This window comes from Pipistrellus kuhlii, unplaced genomic scaffold (assembly GCF_014108245.1).
Source record: "Pipistrellus kuhlii isolate mPipKuh1 unplaced genomic scaffold, mPipKuh1.p scaffold_m20_p_9, whole genome shotgun sequence".
In the NCBI taxonomy this organism is placed as follows: domain Eukaryota; kingdom Metazoa; phylum Chordata; class Mammalia; order Chiroptera; family Vespertilionidae; genus Pipistrellus; species Pipistrellus kuhlii.
Genome location: NW_023425595.1, coordinates 43,394,479 through 43,411,327, shown reverse-complemented (window position 1 = coordinate 43,411,327; position 16,849 = coordinate 43,394,479). Strand labels below are relative to the sequence as shown.

At 46.7% G+C, this 16,849-nt stretch overlaps 1 protein-coding gene and 1 long non-coding RNA gene across 6 annotated transcripts; both read right to left on the bottom strand.

The window, feature by feature from the left end:
• Positions 1 to 402: 402 nt before the first annotated feature.
• On the bottom strand, positions 403 to 1,934 carry LOC118712675. The gene is made up of 2 exons (XR_004986102.2): positions 1,058 to 1,934; positions 403 to 982 (listed from the first exon to the last, which is right to left on the bottom strand). It is a non-coding gene; the product is annotated as an uncharacterized LOC118712675 (long non-coding RNA).
• A 2,536-nt stretch (positions 1,935 to 4,470) lies between these two features.
• PRSS23 (serine protease 23) lies at positions 4,471 to 16,014 on the bottom strand. Of its 5 annotated transcripts, XM_045578158.1 has the most exons (3): positions 15,882 to 16,013; positions 14,545 to 14,605; positions 4,471 to 8,215 (listed from the first exon to the last, which is right to left on the bottom strand). In XM_045578158.1, the coding sequence occupies exon 3, from the start codon at positions 8,198 to 8,200 to the stop codon at positions 7,061 to 7,063; it is 1,140 nt and encodes a 379-aa protein (XP_045434114.1). In that variant the 5' UTR covers positions 8,201 to 8,215; positions 14,545 to 14,605; positions 15,882 to 16,013; the 3' UTR covers positions 4,471 to 7,060. The 5 variants fall into 5 exon arrangements, 2 of the variants coding, with proteins under 2 accessions (XP_045434114.1, XP_045434112.1); XR_006740938.1 differs by lacking the exons at positions 14,545 to 14,605; positions 15,882 to 16,013 and having other exon boundaries at positions 4,471 to 6,893; positions 6,938 to 8,215; XR_006740937.1 differs by lacking the exons at positions 14,545 to 14,605; positions 15,882 to 16,013 and having other exon boundaries at positions 4,471 to 6,893; positions 6,944 to 8,215.
• Between the last annotated feature and the right edge of the window lie 835 nt (positions 16,015 to 16,849).

Genomic DNA, 16,849 nt, shown 5'->3' with positions numbered 1-16,849 from the left:
TTGGAGTCTGCTATAATGGTCTATAGGACAGAGGCTATGGGCCAGAATCAGGTCCATCTAAGGAAACACATTGCCCAATTTCATGTGAGATGTGGGAGAGGAAAGCCTCTCTGGGCCACAGGTTAACTCATAACAGACATCCATTTGTTTTCCCAGCAAATATTTCCTGTGCTAGACCAAGGGCCAGACAATGGAAGATGCTCTTACAAGGCTCACGGTCTAGTAAGAGAGACAGACACACATATAATAACAGCAGTGCAATGCATGCTGGAATGGAATGGAATAGAATGGAATGGAATGGGATGGGATGGGATGGGATGGGATGGGATGGGATGGGATGGGATGGGATGGGATGGGATGGAATGGAATGGAATGGAATGTAACAGAACAGAACAGAATGGGTACAAGACATCACAAGAGTTTTATTCTGTAATATATTTGAACACAAGAAATATCCAAGACCAAGAAGTGCTATCCGTGATACAGGCTGTGTAAAGCTACTAGGGTCATTTGTTCAATCATTTATTTAGAAACATAATATATTGAGAACCTATGTGCCAGGCACTGCTCTAAGTGTGGGGATACAATAGACAAAAATCCCTGCCCACAGGAAATCACATTCTAGTGGCGGAGAAGGACAACAAGAGAAATAAACATAATATAGGATATGTGGGAGTGATTGGTGCAGAGCCGAGACAATAAAGCAGAGAAGGGAAAGAAGAACCCTCCGAGGGTTGGATTTTTAGAGAAGACCACCGGGGAAGGCCTCTGGAGAAGACAGTCATGGGCAGCAAGGCCGAGCCATTGTTCCCATGGCTGCTTCTCCAGCTCCAGCCACTTGCTCTGTTTATTTCATTTTCTGAGATTCTCCTCATTCTCTCCAATGCAAACACTTCAGTCTTGATTCATTGGACTGGAACTCACTGGTTCTCAGAACTGTCCTGGCTCTTTATGGAAGAGAGAGCCCTGCTCCTGTTAGAGTCTGAAGACAAGGGGGTAGTGATAAATCAAGACTAAGAGAACACTTGGTATTTTTACACACTCGATACACAAATACCACACTGAAGAGTCATGGTGCACTTTCTGCCCCCAGAAAACATCAGCTGGACAGGAGGAGATGGCCATGTGCCTCCCTAGGCCCACCTTTTCAAGGCCCTTACAAGCCAGAACTCCTTCAGGGAGGGTGTGGCCCTGGGTCCTTGCACTTCCTGTTGGCAGAGCTGTGCCAAGGCTCACAGGAGGATTCAGTTTATCAACCAACCTGTCCTGCAGGCAAGGACGGGGCAGAGCTGTGCTGAGCAGTGGGAGCACAGAGAGGCACAGCTGAGGTTCTGCTTGGAGGACTAGGTGATGCCTCCTGCCCCCCACCTGCCTTGCCCATGTACCCAGAAGGCCATTACTCAACAAAGCCTAACATACCACCTGATCTTGTCTTGCCCTTCGCCCTCCCTTTCTCACACTTGGCTTCAAACTTTTTCCTTTTGGCTTATAGGAGGCCACACTTTCCTGGTTTTTCTCTGACCTCATGGACAGCTGCTTCCAGCCTCTTTGCTACCTCCTCTTCCTCTTCTTCTGCTCTGAAACCCACTTCTAAAGTTGGTGGACCAGGCTTCTGTCTTCAGCCCTCTTCTCAACCTTATTTCCTCATTCCCTCCCAAGTGATACTATCTTACTCTGGGACTTGAAATGCTATCTGCATGCTTATGCGAGATCTTGCTATTGAAATTTACAACCATAGATACTCACTGCACAACTGGGGTATTTACCTCACATCTCCACCTGGATGTCATTAGGCATTTCAAACTTAATGTGACAAACACAAACATTCTTGATTTTCCTTACTTGCTTATTAATTTGAGAGAAAGAGAGGAACATAGATTCATTGTTCCACTTATTTATGCATTCATTAGTTGATTCTTTTAATCAATATATATATATATATATATATATATATATATATATATATATATATATATATTGATTTCAGAGAGGAAAGGAGAGGGAGAAAGAGATAGAAACATCAATGATAAAAAAAAGAATCATTGATCAGCTGCCTTCTGCACCTCCCCTACTGGGACCAAGCCCACAATCCGAGCATGTACACTGACCAGAAATTGAACCATGACTTCCTGGTTCATAGGTTGGTGCTCAACTGCTGAGCCACACCAGCCAGGCCATAATTAATTCTTGTATGTGCCTTAACCAGGGACTAAACCTTGAAGTATCAGAATGATGCTCTAACTAACTGAGCTATATGGCCAGGGCTTCTTGATTTTTTTATTTTCCCAATCCTCTTTCCCATCTCAGCAATTGGCAACTGGACTCTACCTGCATGCTCAGGCCCCAAACTTAAGTGTGACTCTTTTTCTCTCTTTAAAAATTGACATACAGTTGACATATTAGTTTCAGGTGCATAACATAATGATTTAATACAATGATTTGTATATATATTGCAAAATGATCACCACAAGTCTTGTTAACACCTGTCACCATTCAGTTACAACCTTTTTCTTGTGATGAGAACTTTTAAGATTTTAGCAACTTCTAAATATACAATACAATATTATTAACTATCATCACCATACTCTGCATTACCTCCCCGGGACTTATTTTATATATTTATAACTTTTTAACACCTCTTGAACAGACAAAATTTGATCTTGCCATAGCTCTTACACTCCAGCTCCCTCAGCCTGGGGCATTTTCCCAAAAATCTTCAATGGGCAACTCAGTCAGCCTGTGAGCTCTCAGTGGGTAATCAAAGCATGGAAGAGAATGGCTGGGCTTGGGGTATTTTATTGTTTCACCACCAGAGAGAGTTGTCTACCAAACAAGGGTGCCCAACAGCAGGAGGCAGAGGATTATATGACCAGAGGTAAGAGCTAAGGCAGATGGAACAGCTGATATTATCTGAGAAGCAGTAACCACTGAGGAATGACACGGATGTTTGCCCTTTCTCTCTTCCTCCACTCTACTCCAGCCCGCTGGAGGAGCTGGGACCTCGAAAAGAGAGGATCTTTGAATCAAAAAAGTGTTTTCTGTTTTAAAGTAACCCATCTTGAGATTTATTCCCCCAAAATAACCAGGCAACTATGGAATCAGTCTGCCCAACTCCAAGACCACCATCTCCTCACAGCAGTCTGCTGCCCTAGATCCCAGCCTGTTCACTCCCTTCTCTGGCTTATTTTCTTCTCTGGGAAACAGTGGGCTGAAAACACATGTGTGTTCACCTGCTAGAAAAGGTTGTGTTTACCACCTATGTATTCTAGACTGGACCCCACGAAAAGGAATTTTTAAGTTTCCTTCCCCAAAGGCTTTAGGAATGCCGATTCCGGTGGAGAAAGCATACAGTAGGAACAATAAAAACCAGAGATGAGACACACAGTTAGCTGCAGCCCTGCGGTTGTTCCTGGGTTAACAAGGAGGACTGTCAGCCTAGCCTGCATTCCATAACGTGCTTTGAAGGGTTTACCAATTAAGGCAACCAGACATGCTGCATTTCCCAGGACATACCTGGAGCACACCTGCTGTCCTCGCCTTTTTAGGGATAGAATTCCTTTTCAGGCGGTCTCAAAAAATTCCATTTTAGATGATAAATTGAATGGCCACTCCACCAAATATCCATGGAAATCGATTAATGGGGGCAACTTCCAGGCATCTTTGAGCTGGTTCGTAGCAAGGACTAAGGAAAGGACAGACGTGAACAGTGAGACCCAGGCAAAGCATGGAGGAAAGTGCAGGAGCGTCCACTAGGCTCTTTGGCCCGGAGCTGTGACCGCCCTCAGAGAGGAAGTGCTGATCTCTGCTGTCAGAACCGCTCTGGACACCCTGGTGGCTGTCATTTACATGTTAGCACCTGGCGGATAGAGCGTCATCACTCCAGTGCACGCTTGTCATCCTCAAAAGTTCTGAAGACTGTAGGTGTCAGAGAGAGGCCACTACCTTAAATATTGACCCAGGTGTCACTGGGGGCTTGCCCTCCACGGGGCAGGTAGATGAGTCAGTTACACACAGAGAAGGGAATGATCTCCATGTCCCCACTTACTCTACAGGGTGCTTTGTGTTGTTGTTTTTTTAAAAAAAGTAATGAAAGAATATACATATAACTCTGCCATAGACTGGCTTATATTTCTTTACCTCTTTCGTCCTCCCCTGTCCCCAAATGTTGGGGGAAGGGACTTTACATAAAGTCCAAAATTCCAAATAAAGTCTATGAAAAAAATGTGCCCCCAATTCTGCCATGACCTTTTGATACTCAGTAACTAATAGTTTCCAAATGTCTTCTCTGCCGTCTCATATAAACACTCAAATCTGGACACAGGGCTCTGGTTAAACCCAAAAGGCACCATCACCTGACGGCACTTGGAGCTCATCACTTTGTGCATCATCACCTTGACCCAGAGGCTATTACAGCAATTCCCAAAGCGTATTTATTAGAACACAAAATTGCTCATAAGGAGAAAACAAGGGTGTGGTGACCAAAGGTGTTTATTGAAATGCAGACATTAAAACATTAACATGTCTCCAGTACAGGACTTCTTAGAGCTTTTAATGTGCAAACAAACATGTGAATCCCTGATAAGGAGGGGGGGAGGTGGGATTGAGGGTCATCTCCCTCCTTCTTGGTGATGGTGCCCTTTTTATTTTTGGTAGAAAATGGGGAGGAATGAGTGTTTAAGGCACACACTTTAAGAAACGTTCTACGTCTTACTGGGAATACAGCCTTGGGATGTATAATTAATACATGAATTATCTTAATAATATCATGAGTCCTTTCTTCTTTTTTTTTACTTCAACTTTCATGATAATTAATAAAAAGCTTCTTTCTATTACCACTGAAAAGGTGGACATGTTGAATGATTTTACAGTCCTGAGGTGCGCTCCCCAGAGCACATGGGTACAATTCCTTAGTAAAGTTACATCTACTTGAGAACTAAACGTTGATGCTGTTTTAGCTTTCTGCCATTGCCTCTCCTTGCTGAGGGAAGCTTAGCCTTTGCACACGTTGACATGAAGAAATCAAGGTATATTTATTTTTAAAAAAGCAGTTCTGACCTAGGTGTTCAGTGAACACCTCTTTGCATGAAGCAAAAGGTAAACCAAACAAACTCCCCAAATACCAGACATAGAGATGGAGACTTCTCTTCTTCCTCAGGCTAGATTCTTGCTAAGAGAGGGAAAGACAGAGAGAAATATTGATGTGAGAGAATCACATTGATTGGTTGCCTCCTATATGAGCCTTGACCAGGGCCCAGGCCAGGGAGGAGCCTGCAACCAAGGTACATGCTCTTGATTGGAGTTGAACCTGGGACCCTTTGGTCCACAAGCTGACTCTCTGTCCACTAAGTCAAACTGGCTAGAATGCTATGCATAGTATTTCTTATGTGATTTAAAGAAAGCACTATGATTGTACATTTCTTGAGTGACTTAGCCGGATTATCTTTCTGAAAAGCTCAAGAGACACACAAGCCAAACCACCTGGGTGAGGTTTAAGCATCAATACTGTATTTGGATGTCCTCACAGATAGTCAGAAGGCAGGCTGAAGTTACCCGGGGAGCGAGAACAGCAAACATCTGCCGTGTGACCCATTTGTAATTCATTTAAAAAGAAGCATCCAGGCTGAGAGGCAAAGAATTAAGACATAAAATGAGTCAAACTCTCTCCTTTACATACTGTGACTTTCCTATGGATAAAAGTTCATAAAGGTACTTACTGGAGTGATGATTCTAATCTATTTTTCCTTCTCCCAATTGCCATTGTTGCTAGTCTATTTGATTATATGTGCCTGCAGCTTAGAGTATTCCAGTAAAGCAAGCCCTTTTAAAGCTAGTGGGGGGAAAAAGAAAGTCATGTTGTTTTTTCTTATAGCACCTTCCAAATATTTTTATTATAAAGTAAGTAAAGTACAAGAGAAAAGTGTCCAAATGAGCCAAGCACCCTGAAAAGTATGCGGAATAATTCTGATTAGACCGGGAGACTGTGCCAGGCTCCAAACAAGTCCTCATTCTGCCGTGACATCTGCTGAGCAATGCACCCATTGTTCTCTGGAATTTAATTCATTTTCAATTACTCCATCCAAATGATAAAACATGAGATGTGCTACACTCCGGGGGGGAAATGCAATGATTGTAGTGTGACCACAACTGTGCGCTGGGAAGCAACACAGCCTGCTCCAATGAGGCCCTGATGATTGTCTTCCGAAACAGTTAGTTCGAAAAATGTGAGTGAAATCCTGTTAAGTCCTGGAAGTGCTGGCATAAACCATGTAGCCTACTCTGGGGAGGGCCATATGCAAAGTCTTCCTCAAACATAGAGCAACAATCTTCGGAAGAGAAACTATCTCAAAACTAAAAAACATCTTGGGGACTGACTGACTGTTAGATATAATTTAATGTATACTAACATGGTCAACAAATTATTTTACTGATCAAGGACTACCGCGCAGATCTCCAAATCCAAACTATGGTAACTGCCTGTCGCAGAGGTGCTTTGAAAGGTACCATGTGTTGTATGCTGCGGGGAACACTGCCATCTGGACACATTAGTGATTAGGAGTTTAAAAAAACCCAAAACAAAAATAAGATGACTCTCAGGAGAAAATACACACTATACACACATTAGAATTTATATCTCCTGTATGCCACATATTTAATATAAACCTTTGCAACAAGTTCAGATGAAATAAAAATCAAAGTTCTCAAAAAGTGAAAGATTAACTTAGTCGCTAAAGAGTCCCCATTGCCCCAAACATCAGTATGCTTTTTATTTCTATGCAAAAGTAGGCTTTCCAACTGCTCAAAAGATATGACGTGATACACAAACCAATTTTCAAATCATGATGCCAGTCATCTTGCAATTTAAAAAAAAATGATGTAAAAGATATTATGACACACTACATGCACACACACTCACACACATGCACACACACTCACACACATGCACACACACTCACACACACACACGCACACACACTCGAACACACATACCAATGACCTCATGTGGCCTCTCCTAAAATAAGGACATGAAGACCTCTAAGTGCTGCAGGAAAGATTCCCATTGTCACCCCTCCCTGCAATCCAGGTAGTTTCCTTTAATCCAATAGCAAATCTGGGCATACTTGAGAGGCGTGATCCTCACAGCGACGTTGAAATCCTGTGGAGAACCATTCATGTCTACCCACTGGTGCCCTGAAAAGATGCCAATGATTTTCCGCTCCCACTTCTGCTGCTGTCTCTTCCACATCCTCACGTAGACCCCTGACCCGCTGGCCCCGGGCTGGGCGTCGCACTGCTGGTAGAGCAGGTCATAGGTCTCATCTTTGACGTCGCAGAAGCGGTACACCAGGTTGCCCAGCCGGTCGTTGTCATAACCAGAGAAGTGGATCCTGCCTCCCGGCAGCTGCTTGGCGGGAGGGCTCACCCCAATCTTCATGAACTTTCTCTTGTGGAGTTTTTTGAGTTCCAGGAGAGCGTAGTCGTAATCCATGCCAATGTCGTTGGCATTGCCCTTGATCCAGCCTTTGGGCACGTGGGTGCGCTTCACTCGGATCCATTGAAATTTCATCTTCTCGGGCCCGGCTGCGCTGGAGCTGTTGGCCCCGCGGCCCTCTTTGACCTTGGGCTTCAGGAAGCCCACGCGGAGTTTCTGGGTTCCTTTCACGTAGGTTTTGCCGTCGTGGATGCAGTGGGCAGCCGTGAGGACGTGCTTCTCCGACACCAGGGTGCCCGTGCAGCCTGTGGACAGCTTCACCGAGGTGGAGAAAGGGTAGTTGAGCAGGAAGTCCTTCCCAAAAATGCTGAACCTGCTGTCGTAGCCGTAAATCTGCCGCTTCCTCCGGGACTTGCCCGAGGACTTGCTGCCACCACTGCCGAGGACGTAAATGCCCACCTGGGTCTCGGTGCGGCTGCCATTGGAGTAGAGCGTTTCATAAGACAGGTACTGCTTGACCTCTTCGTAAGTGGGCAGTGGGGTTCCCTTATGACACTGGGGTCCGCATGAGGAGGACACTTCCAATTTGGCTTCGGCCCCGAAGTCTGGCTTGGCTAAGTGGAGAGTGGACTGGGGCAGGATGACAGGAAGGCGGTAAGCAGGCCAGGTGGGCTTCCAGTGGGCGCTGGAGGGGCTCACCTGCCCCACAGCGCAGAGGAGGAGAAGGAGCATGAGGAGGAGGAGGAGGAGGAACCCTGGAATCCCCGCCATGCTGAGCACCACTCTCTGTGGGAACAAAGACAAGCGGGTCAGGAGGGCAAGGGGCCCAGTGCTGGTTCACTGCAGACTCAGTCAACGGCATACCTGTCATTGTTTCATATATGTATATATATATTGATTTCAGAGAGGAAGGGAGAGGGAGAGACAGAGAGAGAATCATTGCTTAGCTTCCTCCTGCACACTGCCCCACTGGGGATCGAGCCCCTAACTGGGAATCAAACTGAGATCTCCTGGTTCATAGGTCAACATTCAACCACTGAGCAATGCCAGCGGGGCTGTCGCTGTTTCTAAGTCTGCAAACCCTCCTCAGGAATCAGGGTGTGGAGAGGAATCCCTAGTTGATGGTTTCATTACAATGCAAGGGCTTGGCCTTGGAACACTCCCATGGCCTGGTGTCCAAAACGAAGTTGGGTGCTCATTCCCTTCTAAGTTGAAGAAGCCCCTAACAACGGCCCATTGCAGGACAGTGTGTGTAGGGTCATCGATCCCCAGATGAACTGATGGACCAGCCTCAATTTCCGGGTAATTTTGAGCTTTCTTTGTGCTTCAGACTAAACCTTTGTCTTTTCCTACCTCCTTCATCCCCCTGCCTTTCTTTCCTCTCATTCTCATTAAAGCATGAACTTGGAGCATCTACAGAGCAACTTGCTCACGCAAAGGATAAATTTAAATTACTCAGCTTGCTGAGTGACACGGTGTACAGAGGGACAGCTCCACTGTGTCACTCCCATTACCTCTAAATACTGGGTGCATTTTGAAGGATATAAGGCTTTTGAGTTGTTTTCTCTCTCTGTGTGTGTGGTTGTTGTTTGTTTTTGCTTTGAATTTAGAACAACCTTACCTATTAAAATTTAGTGCCAGAGCAGTCAGGCCTCTAACATACAAAATATTTCTTCTTCCTGTAGGATTTGTCTTATATCAGCAGGGCCTTTGTCAAAGGTAGATCGCATCATGACTGTCATTGTTGGTTACTTTTTCAGGCCTTTTTCTCCATGGTCCCAGCTAGTCTAAATGCTTTGAATTTGGGCCTATGCTAACACTCAGCACCGATTTATTTATTTATTGTATGCATGAAAGACTGAGTGAATGATTGGTGTGGCTCAAAAAAAAATCCTTTTTTGAATGATGCATGCTGAGTGCTGATGACAGAGATGTATGAGGGTGACGTGGTAGCTCAGAGAAAGGGCATGAAGTCAGCTATGGGAGTAAGAAGAACAGGGGAGGGGTTCCAGAGGAGGTGAGGCTGGAGATGGACGCTGAAGCCATACAGAAGTTAGATCATAGAAGACAGAGTGAAGGGGCCTCTTAGAGGAAACAAGGGCACACACATCATTTCAGGAATCATGCTCAGCTCCACAAAGAGGCAACAGGCAAGAGCTGGATTGTGAGGGGCTGAGTATAGGAGATGAAGGAGTTTGGATTTCATCTTGAAAGGTATGTTTAAAGCCTGAGATCAATCACCCCCACAAGAAAAACAACAACAAAAAGAAGACGGGAAGTAGAATTTTCCCAGATGTCGAAGCATCAGTCAGTTTTGAATGGCTCTGAACCTTCTATTCAAGGGAAGCTGACTAACAGGTGAGGTAATTCATTCATGCTCAGACATCCCAAAACTAGGACAAGGAGGGGCTAGGTCTCAAGAGGCTAGTGGAATGTAGCAGGAGTCAGAAGGAAACTGTTCCATTATCCTCACCCTCTCCCTCATTGGAAGTAAAGACCCATTTGCACTTTTGGGGTGCCACTGAGCTAGCTGATCTAGTCCAGCTGAGCATGTCAGTCCATATCCCCATTATCCACTGTATTTCTAAAAATGTGGGTGCCCCACCCACCTCTGGGATCCTTGTGCTTGTCTCTTTCTCTCATCTGCTGCACTTAGTTGGTTGGGCATCATCCAGTGTGCCAGAAGGTTGCCAGTTTGATTCCTGGTCAGGGCATGTGCCCCGGGTTGTGAGCTCCATCCCTGATGCGGGTATGCTCGTCTGGTTCTACTTCCATCAGGGAGAACAGGGATGGGAAAAGAAGGCAGGAGGTCCTGGAAAGCCAATTCCTTGGGACTTCCTGATTCCTTGAAACTGCTTCTCTCCATTTTTCCAAATAGGAAGGATCCATGGGCCCTTTCGTGGGAAGGAACTACATCTAATTATTTCTCTAAATCCTTTAAATCATGGGGTGCGTGTGCACAAATGACTGAAAGTTCTTTAACCAAAGAACAACATGCATATATGCATAGCCCATGGACACAGACAGTAGTGAAGTCAAGGCCTGGTGTTGGGTGGGGGTTGGGTAGAGGGGAGAGTAGGGGGGAAATGGGGGACATCTGTACTGCTGACAATAAAAAATAAACTAAAAATAAAATAAAAATGAAAGCTCCAAGTAGACAAGAGAGGGGATGCTAAGGCTAGTAGGTGAGGATGACCGTGTAGAAGACTTCGGAGGATGGTTCTGTATCTGACTATTCTCATGTCCTGGGCGAGGATCCAGCTCTTGGGCATATCTAGGGTGTGGACAGCCTTTTCTCTATGTAAGTTGCTGTCTAGGTGACCAACCACCCCCACACTAGAATCCCTGCCAAGTGTGATATGTACTAGGAGGAATCATGTACCTCCCACGAGGCTGTATCTTGGGCCTGGAGACACCACCCCCTCCTTTCTTCAACTAATGTGGAGAACATTAACGCCTGCTAACACTGAGCAGCAGACGTGGTAGGCCAAGTGTTACTTCAGCTTGTCTTAAGAAAGAAAACACAGACTCCAGACAGAGGTGCAAGCTGCCAAGTATCCCTGTTTTCAAAATATAATGTTTAGGGGAGAGAGAGAGGAGAAGATGAGATCTTACTATACCATGTATTATCATAAGTTGTTAATAATATTTTCAATGTGCAATGATGACCATAACAGTTAAAATATGCTCATATTATTACCTAGATCATGAATCTTCAAACCCCAAACCTGAAATTTGCATGCTTGATGCTGGGAATAGAGAGTATGAATTATCTACTGTAGCAGAATCTCTCCAGTGATGTCTGTCTTTAGCTTCATCCATTTATCCAAACACTGAAATAGTCCTTTGGCAAGGGTATCAGAAAAGAGAATAGTAAGGAACTAGGATCCATCTAGAAGCCTTGCATTAATAAATTAACCCCTTCTCAGGCAAAATTAACTCTAATTTCATTTTCCCAAGTGCTTTGCCTATAGTAAACCCCTGCTTAAGAAATACTTTTGTCCTGGCTGGTGTGGCTCAGTTGGTTGGGCATCATCCAGTGCACCAGAAGGTTGTTGCTTTGATTCCTGGTCAGGGTACATGACCCAGGGTTATAAGCCCCATTATCAGTGCAGGTGTGTGCAGGAGGCAGCCTATCAATTTATTGCTCTCACATCAATGTTTCTCTCTCTCTCCCCCCCCCCCGCTCCCTTCTACTCTCTCTAAAAATCAATACAAAATTTAAAAGGAAAAATTTTCAAAGGCCTTAAAGCATGACCATTCCTCTCTTGGTTGTTGATTTTTCTAAGTCTGTCTTTCAAAAACAAACAATGTTTTTACAAGTCAGTTCATGAGAGTTAGTGGGTATGAAGAAATTAGAACAAGTCTTTTCCTGAGTGTGAGTGCTGGGCAGTTAGCTAGGCCCTCTCACTAGCCACAGCTTCACTCCAGTCTCTTGACATAGGATCAAATTTATTCTTCGGCTGAATGATGGATGACTAAGCCAAGAACCTCTAGGATAACTTACAAATCACACAGTGCTGCTAGAGAAGGCTAAAGAGTCTACCACAGAAAATTACTCTTCTAGATAAGAGTATTATCTAATAAGTAGTAGATAATATTACCAATTCAGAGTCCTTACAAGTTAAATTCTGGGCATTCAGCCAGTTAAGGAGTCTGCCATCTATAAGAACTGCTAAACCACAAGGCAAGGTGAAGTTCTAATCCCTTAGAAATAAGCTTGTCACATACCTCAAAAACTAGGGGTCCTATTAGTTTGAAACATTGTTTACAAGTTCCCTATATTATTACTTAAATCTATTGGTTAACTTGTGGGGTACAGCCTTGTTCTGACATTTTCTACCTCTCTCTCTCTCTCTCTCTCTCTCTCTCTCTCTCTCTCTCTCTCTATATATATATATATATATATATATATATATATATATATATATATGGAAGAAGGAGAGATAGAAACATCAATGATGAGAGTGAATCATTGACTGTCTGTCTCCTGCAGGCCCCACACTGGGGACCGAGCCTACAACCCAGGCATGTGCCCTGACCGGGAATCCAACCAGCAACCTCTGTGCACGGGATGACACCCAGCCACACTGGCCAGGGCACCAGGTGATCTCTTTGGTCTTCTCAGCTCTGGTCTTTTCAGGTCTAGGGGTCTCTAAGTTTATAATTTTCTAGGGTCACAAACGTCCAGGGCAGGCATATGTTGTTCACAGATAGCATCTGTGCAGCCAGTCACAGCTCAGGCAGGGGCTTTCCTTTAGAAAGCTCTGGAGGGTGGGGGCATTGGGGAAAAGAAAAAGGAAGTTTTGCCATGTTAATCCCTTGCTTATCTGGGTGACAAGGTTTCCCTGACCAGTCATCAAAGAAAGCAAAGGCCTCCAGTAGAGGGCAGCTTTCAAGAACAGAAGGAAGAATAGTTTGGGGTGAATGCTCTCAGGAGTGGGAGCTGACCTGCTGCTTGCTCCCTGAGGCACTCACACCTTCCCTGGCCCCTTCCCCATTCATCACACACCATGGAGAACAGGGATGCTTTCAAATCAGGTAGGTGGCTTTGCATTAATTCCTCTACTCACCTGATTATAGAATAATTCCCCAGGAGACAAATAATCATTGTTTCCATTTTTATCAGCTCTAGCTAAGCCTGTGCCATGCCCAGTTATTTAAATAGAAACACTCTAAAATGTAAACAGATGTAATAAAAACATTCATAAGCGCACAGCTGGGAAGGTAACTAAATGGGTTACATAACTTTAAGTTCTCTCTTTACAAATCACCTTATATCCTTACATAACTGTCTGGAAAACACACACCTTAAATAAGGAATGAAGATGCCCAAGTCTTACCCGATTATATCTAAATCTGGATGAAGAAAATTCAGGTCTACAACATTTCGTTTTTTTTAAGAACAAGCCTTTGTCCAGGATAAGAATTCCTCAAACACACAGTTATCTTTTAAAGTTCTCAGCTAAGTATGTTCGTGCATCACTTCACCCAAATGGCAAAGCAGAATGGAAAATTAAGGTAGGCAAATATTTTCTCACCACGCTTAGTAACAGGGAAACTGTATTCCTTTTCCAACTCTGTATACTGACTCACAAGAGGATTACACAGTCCGTGCTCCATCACTCATGGGAGCCACTGACCGACCCGCTGACCACTGTCTAAACATATGCATACCTCATGAGGATGCAGCCACTTCAGGAGCTCACTACCAACCTCACTGAGAGAACAACACGCATTATGGGAGGTGCAAACAACACTCATCTCTTTGGAGACTGGGACCTGGACTACTCTCTTCTAGGGCTGCACCTTATTCTTCAAAACTGCAACAACACAGGCCTCCTCCAGAGGGCACGTGTTTGGGAGAAAGCTACAACGCCTACCACAAGTTAAGTGCTGGGAGGACAACGTGTAAACGATTGCACAACAGATGAACTCCGGGGACCACTGCAAACATTCGTGACAGAAAGAGACAGTGGGAAAGTGTATGAACACACACGTTTTGGACACCAGTTGGAAGGATGAACAAAGGGTTTTCCAAGTCATCTGTGGCCAAGGACACTGAACAGTGAGGGAAACCAGGCTAATTCCTAAAGCAAATACCTAAAAAATGAACAAAGCTCTGTAGCCAGGCTTGCTCTCGTTTTCCAAAGTCATCGAATCTGTTAAAGGAAAACAGACCCGATCGCATAATGGCTTAAGAATTACAGTCCCACACAGGAAAGAAATGCAGGGCATTTACAAGTGCAGCCACCCTAAACATAATCTTGTGGGCAATAGAAGCTTAACTGCTCTATCAGATTTTAGGCAAAATGAACCACTCCAGTGACCGGGGATAAACCTGGCAGCAGCAGTACACGAACAGAATGTATAAAACTGTCAATGGTGAATCCATGAGAAACAAATCTCTCCCCCATCCCTCCTCCGGGGATCTATGAGAAGAAACAGGGAGGAGAACCTGAGACTCTGAAACAAGGCAGAGCGGGCCCAGCAATGCTCTCAGGCCACTAATGGCCTCCTTGGCATTTATGCTACAGACAGAAAAATGTGCCCGCCATTCACCGTCTACCTGAATACGTTGTCGGCCGTTACGGAATGAGATCCCTATTAGTTACCTTGGAATAATGCTTCCTTTGCAGTTCAGGCACAGGAAGGGATGAAAAATTACCTCTCGACTTTATATGAGTGAGACAAACACAAGAGAAAACAATGTATTGAGATGCAGATGGTGTGCATATGATCACCAAACACTTCCACAAGCACAGAGAAGGACTTTCTGGGGCATTTCCTAAGTGTCTTCTCCCCACCCCAACTCCTATGCCCTCCTGTTTAACAGAGACGTCTTAAGAGACAGATGATAAGTCTATTTTGAATGTTCTTATGCACAAATAGGGCCCTGGAGCAAGTGCAATAAATATTCGGATATTAAGTTGGCATTTGGCTTTTGGCCACAGCTGCCCTCAGATTGTGAATTTAACTCCTTCTCACACCACCACTCATAAAAACGATTCTCAGTTTGGCCTATCTGATCCTAAAAAGTGCTTGGGGGGGGGGGGGAGAGGAAGAAGGACCTCCTCAAGTTTAATTTCAGGAGCTGAGAGAAGTCACCCAGCCCCATGCCAACACTAACCGGAGCTTTCCACCCCCCCCTACGGGCTGTTTCTGAAATCTCCTGGGTGTCGCCCAAAGGGCCATAAAACAAACAGGATTTTTATCAGCTATTTTCTGGTGAAAGCAAACCCAATTTGTACTCTGAAGAGGGAGTGGCAGTTTTCCTGGACTTACACAATTCTCCGTCCTCTTGTAAGACACTTTTTAAACCTTTTCCCCCAAAAAACTTTTACTTATAAGTTATCGCGTGATGGATGACCACAGGCTGAAGAAGTCTTTGCAATTTCAACAACTCGTTCATAGACCAGTTTCTTAGGGAAGCACAGGGTCCTTCACTGAGGTCCCGTTCCCCAGCCCGTGTCCACTGCCCTTTCCTTGCTGGCTACGGTGCGTGCACAACCACGTGCCCAGGGTTAAAATGTAATGTTCCGATCTTGCTGGAACATATACACGTCAAACCCAGGAAAACAAGCAGTGGGGGTTGTGGCGTGTGCAGGAGGTGGGGTGTTGCCTCCTGGAGGAGAGCGTGCCCAGAGCCCGCTTTCTCCTCTCCCACTTCCATCCCACCAGGCATCCCAGGTGGCAGGGTCTCCGAATCTCCTTTCCCGGCCCTCTTCCCCGTGACAGTGCGTGACAGTGCGTGAAGCCAAGTGCCCAGCAGCGCCCGAGTCCCCGCAGACTTCTTCCTGCCGCTGGTCCCAGCCTCCCAACCTCCTAGCCCCCTAGCCCCCCAGCCCCGAGGACGGCCCGGGCCAAGTCCTCCGCGCGCCCCGCAGCCGCCCCACCCCGTGCGCCCCGGCCCATTGTCCGCTCCTCCGGCGCCCCGCCGCCCCGCACTCACCGCGCCGAGCTGCCCGCCGGGCCGGGTGCCCGCGCCGCTCAGACAGGTGTGGGCGCCGGGAGGGCGCGCTCGGCTCCCATGCTTGCCCCGCGGCGCTACCGAGTGCGAGCTGCGGGCGGGCGGGCGAGCGGCGCGGGCAGCGGGCGGGTCCGCCCCCCGCGCCTCCCGAGGCCCGCCCGCCCCGCCTCCGCCTTCGGGGCAGCCGCGCGCCCCGCCCCGTCCCCTGCCCGCCGCCGCGCCCCCTCCCCGCGCCGCCGGAGCGGGGTGCTCGGCCCTGGCAGGTGGGTCCCGGCCTCTCGGCGCCGATCTGCCCTGGTTCTCGCGGAGGGCGCGCCCTGCCCGAGACCCGGCGCCTTCACCCCTCCAACACCCCTCACCCCTGGGCTGGAGCGTGCCGCCTACTCACCAAACACATCCCCTCTCTTCTCCCCAAAACCCACCGAGCGCGGGACCTGGATCACACCGGGCGCCCCGGGAAGCCCCTCTGCCAATGTGAAGAATTGGCGAAAACCCGTGCGCTCCCCACCCCACAAGCACTTTTGAGAGATTTTAGGTGACGACCAAGTTCCTCCCGGTTTCACCCAGTTTCCCAGGTGCCTCCCAGAAACGGGACCCCGCATTCTGGTGACGCGCCCACCAATGCGTTGCCTCCCCTGCAGCACCCAGCGCGGTGGGTGCGGGGGACCTGAGCGCGCACAGCAGGAGCCACTAAGGTGCTAGCTGTGAGCCCGCGGGCCTGGGGTCCCTGCCGTGGCACCGGCTGGTGGAGCCACCTCCTCGCCCAGTGGGCCGGCTTCCCAAAGTCACTCCAAGGGGCCCCCAAATCAGAGTCTTCCTCTCACCAGGTGGGTGACTGTGCCATCTAAGAACCTGGTGATAGAGCCTTCCTGTTCTCTCCCAAATACATCAGAATTTTATTTAAATGGCCAGTTGCTGAGAGCCTCTCTGAACCAGCTTCACAGATAAGA

Bases quoted from the DNA above. Each gene is read 5' to 3' on its own strand.
- PRSS23 (XM_045578156.1), bottom strand. From the start codon at position 8,200: ATGGCGGGGATTCCAGGGTTCCTCCTCCTCCTCCTCCTCATGCTCCTT.